The following is a 4,376-nucleotide window of genomic DNA, read 5'->3' as shown; positions in this document are numbered from 1 at the left end:
TTCCTTCATTTATCTTTCCCATATCATTTATTGAGGACAATTTTGTAAAACAACTCATAATATCTCTTTCCCACACAATATTAATTACATTTTTTAATATGTGTGAAATGCCCAAAACGTCATACAATTTGGAACGGAGGGAGTAATATTTTATTTAATGTTGTCACATTCTCTTTTTAAGGTAATGTACCTACAAAAAGAATCATTCATCTATACAAGATTTGACTATGCTAAGAATAGTTTTGGGAAATATAAAATTGTCATCTTACATTGGTTTCTACAGAAAAATTAATCAACTGATTCTCAAGGACTATAATACAAAGAGATTTTTCATTGTAGATATTATGTCCCTATGTAAACTTCCCATGGACAAAATTTTAGTTCATTTTTTTAAATTGAAAATAAAAAAGTAGAGACAAGGGAAAATAATGTAAATTACTAATGAAATGACCATTTCAAATTTTTAACTGATAGGCATCTACCTACTATCAATCAAATGGGAAATCACTTCTTTGTTAATGGAACTTCCATTTCAATAGAAAGAATGTGTAATGCATAGCTGCAATGGTTACCAAGCAAATCATGGATTACATTTCAGATACAATAACATACATCACTACCACAGGGAAATAAATTTCTGCGAAACTCAGCACACCAAACCTCATGACCAGAACTTGACTATATCGAATTAACCAAATCTAACTTTTAAAGCAAAGACCTAAAACTCATCCAGTTCCATCAGTTCAACAGCTACCACCTAATGTTGATACATACAAAAAATAATAATTTTAAACCACATCATTTAGATGGCAGAAATTCTTGGAACATCAACCGGAAACTGGTGGATCTCATCGATCCAAGGGTTCTTCTCTTTTGCAGGATTGATTGTCCTTAGAGCCTTCCATACTGCGCTGTTGCACTTGAATCCAGAACCAAATGCTATTTGCCATGTTCTATCTCCTTTCTTGATCCTTCCCTTGGCTTCCGTGTAAGCCAATTCGTACCAAAGCGAACTGCTCGAGGTGTTTCCAAAACGATAAAGTGTCATTCTTGACGGCTCCATATGCCATGGAGACAGCTTCAAGTTTTTCTCTAGCTCATCTAAAACAGCTCTTCCACCGGCATGAATGCAGAAATGTTCGAAAGCTAGCTTGAAATCTGGAATATAAGGCTTGATCTTCATCTTGAAGAGTTTCTTTCCAACTAACGTAGCGAAGAACAGCAGCTGTTCAGACGTTGGAAGGACAAGTGGCCCCAACGTGGTAATGTTTGTTTTCAAGGCATCACCTGCAACGGCCATAAGATCTTTTGATAAAGTAACACCAACTTTGCCATTGTCGTCTTCTTCTTGTGTAACGCAGCTGAAGCACTTGTCATCAGCACCCTTGTTAGTGCGAACGGTGTGGACCAATCGGTATTTGGATCTTCTCCTATCAGAGCTCCTGTTGGAAAGTAGAATTGCAGCCCCTCCCATACGAAACAAACAATTCGAAACAAGCTTGGATCGATCGTTCCCAGGATACCAATTCAATGTGATGTTCTCCATGCTAACAACCAACGCATACGAGTTAGGATGGACCTGGAGAAGCTCTTTAGCAAGATCAATTGAAATAATCCCAGCACTGCATCCCATCCCACCAAGATTGTAACTCATTATGTTACCTCTCAGCTTATAGTGATTGATGATCATTGCAGAGAGTGACGGAGTTGGACAAAAAAGACTACAATTCACAATCAGAATTCCAATGTCTTTAGGCTTTACCGTTGTCTTCGAAAACAGCTCATCGATAGCGCCAAACATAACTGCCTCCGCTTCTTTCCTAGCTTCTTTCATTGAAGGATTGGGAGGAATGCTTAGAACAGCTTCTGGTAGGTAAGTGTTTTCTCCAAGACCAGATCTCTCAAGGATCTTTCGCTGGAAATCAAGATTCTCCTCCGTGAAGAAACCACTCGCCCTCGAGTGATCCATAAATATCCTTTTAGTGCATTTGCGAGACTCTTCCGGCTTGTAACACGAGAAATTGACAAGGTAGACTGGCCTAGGACGAGTCATAAAGTAAAAGGTCGATAAAAACACAAGGAGAGTCGAGCAAATAATAACGGATACCAGATTGTACTGCAGATTTTCCCAGATATCATAGATATCATTGAGGGAGAAAGTTGATAACTGAGCTGCAATTAACACCACAAGTGGTGAAAGAAAGAGGTACATGCCATGAGTGATTAGGTAATGATAACCAAGCTTCACATACTTCAATTTCACTGATTTCTTGAAATCTGGAAGGATCCGCGACGACGATGGCGCTAACAAGGGTGTATCTTGTTTTGATTCTGTCATTTTTCCCTGTTCAAAATTTTCAATACATCTAGTTAGAAAAAAATTGCTTAAATTTTTTTTTTTAAAAAAAAAGAGAATTAAAATTAACACCTATGATTTATAACACATAGAACTATGGAAAATTAGATCAGATTCTATAAGATCAACAAAATTGAAAAGGTTATAAAGCCAAAGTTTAATTTGTTTTTTTTTTTTTCAAACACCTTTTATGCAATTATTAAACCCTGTCTAATTTTTTTTGAAGCTTTGTTCCTCCTGGGAATCGAACCCGATATTCCCCGATACGTCTTTGGAAGGAGCTCCTTGCCACCGGAGCCCAAACAACTTGGTTAAACCCTGTCTATTTAATCTGTCCTTTTTATTTCTACATCAAAACCCAGATAGGAATTTCGTATGAAATGTACATAAATGCAAATTATAAGCATGTCACAATATTAATTTTGTAAAAGAAAATGAAGGACATTGATTCAAATTAAATAAAGAAGATCCATTACAAAAAAACATTGGAATTTGAATAAGAGAGTTAGGCAAAAAAGAATGTACCTTGAAAAGCCAAAGCCAAAGGCAAAGGCAGCAGAGAAGACACAGAAATGTGGGTGGTGATTGAAGAGAGAGAGAGAGAGAGAGGTTTAATTTAGTGATTTTAAAAATGGAATAAGAGAGAAATGAAAGGGAATTTTGTGAGAGATTAAGGATGATTAAATCGACAATACATGTGAATGGATTGATTCATACATTATATTATATATTATTATAAAGTATAAGGTTGTGGGGAAGAAGGGTATGAATTGATGAGAGAGAGAGAGAGAGAGAGAGAGAGAGAGAGGGGGGGGGGGGGGGGGAAGTGAGTTCGAAAGTGGCCAAATTATGAGACGCGGAGTGTTTGTTTGTTTATTTATTTACTTTTCTTCTAAGGTTGGCGCTGGCCTGGTTTGACCATTTGCATCTTACCCGTTTATTTTTCTTCAATCCTACGGTTGTGGTTCATTCCTTCTCCTTCACCAATTGTTATATGCTTACCGTTTTATTGATTTTCCTTTCTTTATTTTGTTTCTTTAACAGCTCATAGGAAGGAATAAGGAAATCTATTATTATTATCGAGTCAGAATTCGTTAACACGTGTCAACGGATTCGTCGACACCAAATCTTCACCGTTGATTTTATTTGATTTAAAAGCTAATATCATGTACCATATTGATTATGATTTTCATTTCCTAATTTATTTTGCCGGGTTCTTTCTCTTCTATTGTAATTTGTATAATTGCATTTTACCTAAGAAACAATGGGTAGAGAAATGAGGTTTGCACGATACACTAGCCTCAATCATTTTTAATTCAAAATATTAATCAAGATTAAATTAACAAGCATTATTATGTAAAAATGTATGCATACATGTTCTATTGAACTTGTCGAACAAGTATAACAACACTACAATTCATCAGTGGTAATATATTGTTGTTATCAATTCTATGTCCTCAAAATTTACAGCTGACTTACCATGATTTGTGCTGAATTATTTTTAAATTGTTTTCGTTCAATTTTTTTCCTTTAAATTTTCAAATAGTAGAAAAACAATAGGCCATTTTAATAACATAAGGCTTGTTCAAAAAATAAATAATAACATAAGATTGTAACGGAAAAAATAGCATAAGAAGAAGAAGAAAACGTGGCTTAAAGAAAAGGTTGGAATAAGATTAAGAAGAAGAAAAAATGAGGCTTATAGAAAACGAGTTGTTATCTACAACTAAAAAAGGTTGGCTCTTGCATTGGAACAAAATGAAGAATGAGTAAATTTTTTATCTGAGAAATTTACTCGTTTTTTTTTAAAGATAAACTTTACTCTTAAAAAAAACAATGATATTGTAGAGTCACAACATTTAGAACATCCACAATGACGGAATCCATTTTCTAGTATTTAAATGGATTTCGTAAGTACATATCATTCTGTTATCGCGATTTTCGGGTGTCAAGTCATAAATTAGGCTTGAACCTTTCAATCTTTGATATTCTCTATTTTTTCTTGGGAAGGGCAAAATTG

General features: G+C 35.0%; 1 protein-coding gene across 2 annotated transcripts; it reads right to left on the bottom strand.

Annotated features, from left to right (window-relative positions):
- Positions 1–497: 497 nt before the first annotated feature.
- On the bottom strand, positions 498–3,159 carry LOC25486760 (3-ketoacyl-CoA synthase 11). Of its 2 annotated transcripts, none has more exons than XM_039830576.1 (3): positions 3,145–3,159; positions 2,882–2,965; positions 498–2,344 (listed from the first exon to the last, which is right to left on the bottom strand). In XM_039830576.1, the coding sequence occupies exon 3, from the start codon at positions 2,336–2,338 to the stop codon at positions 803–805; it is 1,536 nt and encodes a 511-aa protein (XP_039686510.1). In that variant the 5' UTR covers positions 2,339–2,344; positions 2,882–2,965; positions 3,145–3,159; the 3' UTR covers positions 498–802. The 2 variants fall into 2 exon arrangements, with proteins under 2 accessions (XP_039686510.1, XP_039686509.1); XM_039830575.1 differs by having other exon boundaries at positions 498–2,343; positions 2,881–2,965; positions 3,135–3,151.
- Positions 3,160–4,376: the final 1,217 nt, after the last annotated feature.

Source organism: Medicago truncatula, chromosome 2, assembly GCF_003473485.1.
Source record: "Medicago truncatula cultivar Jemalong A17 chromosome 2, MtrunA17r5.0-ANR, whole genome shotgun sequence".
NCBI classification, from domain to species: domain Eukaryota; kingdom Viridiplantae; phylum Streptophyta; class Magnoliopsida; order Fabales; family Fabaceae; genus Medicago; species Medicago truncatula.
The sequence above is the reverse complement of the archived record's forward strand: the minus strand, read 5'-3'. Positions and strand labels throughout refer to the sequence as shown.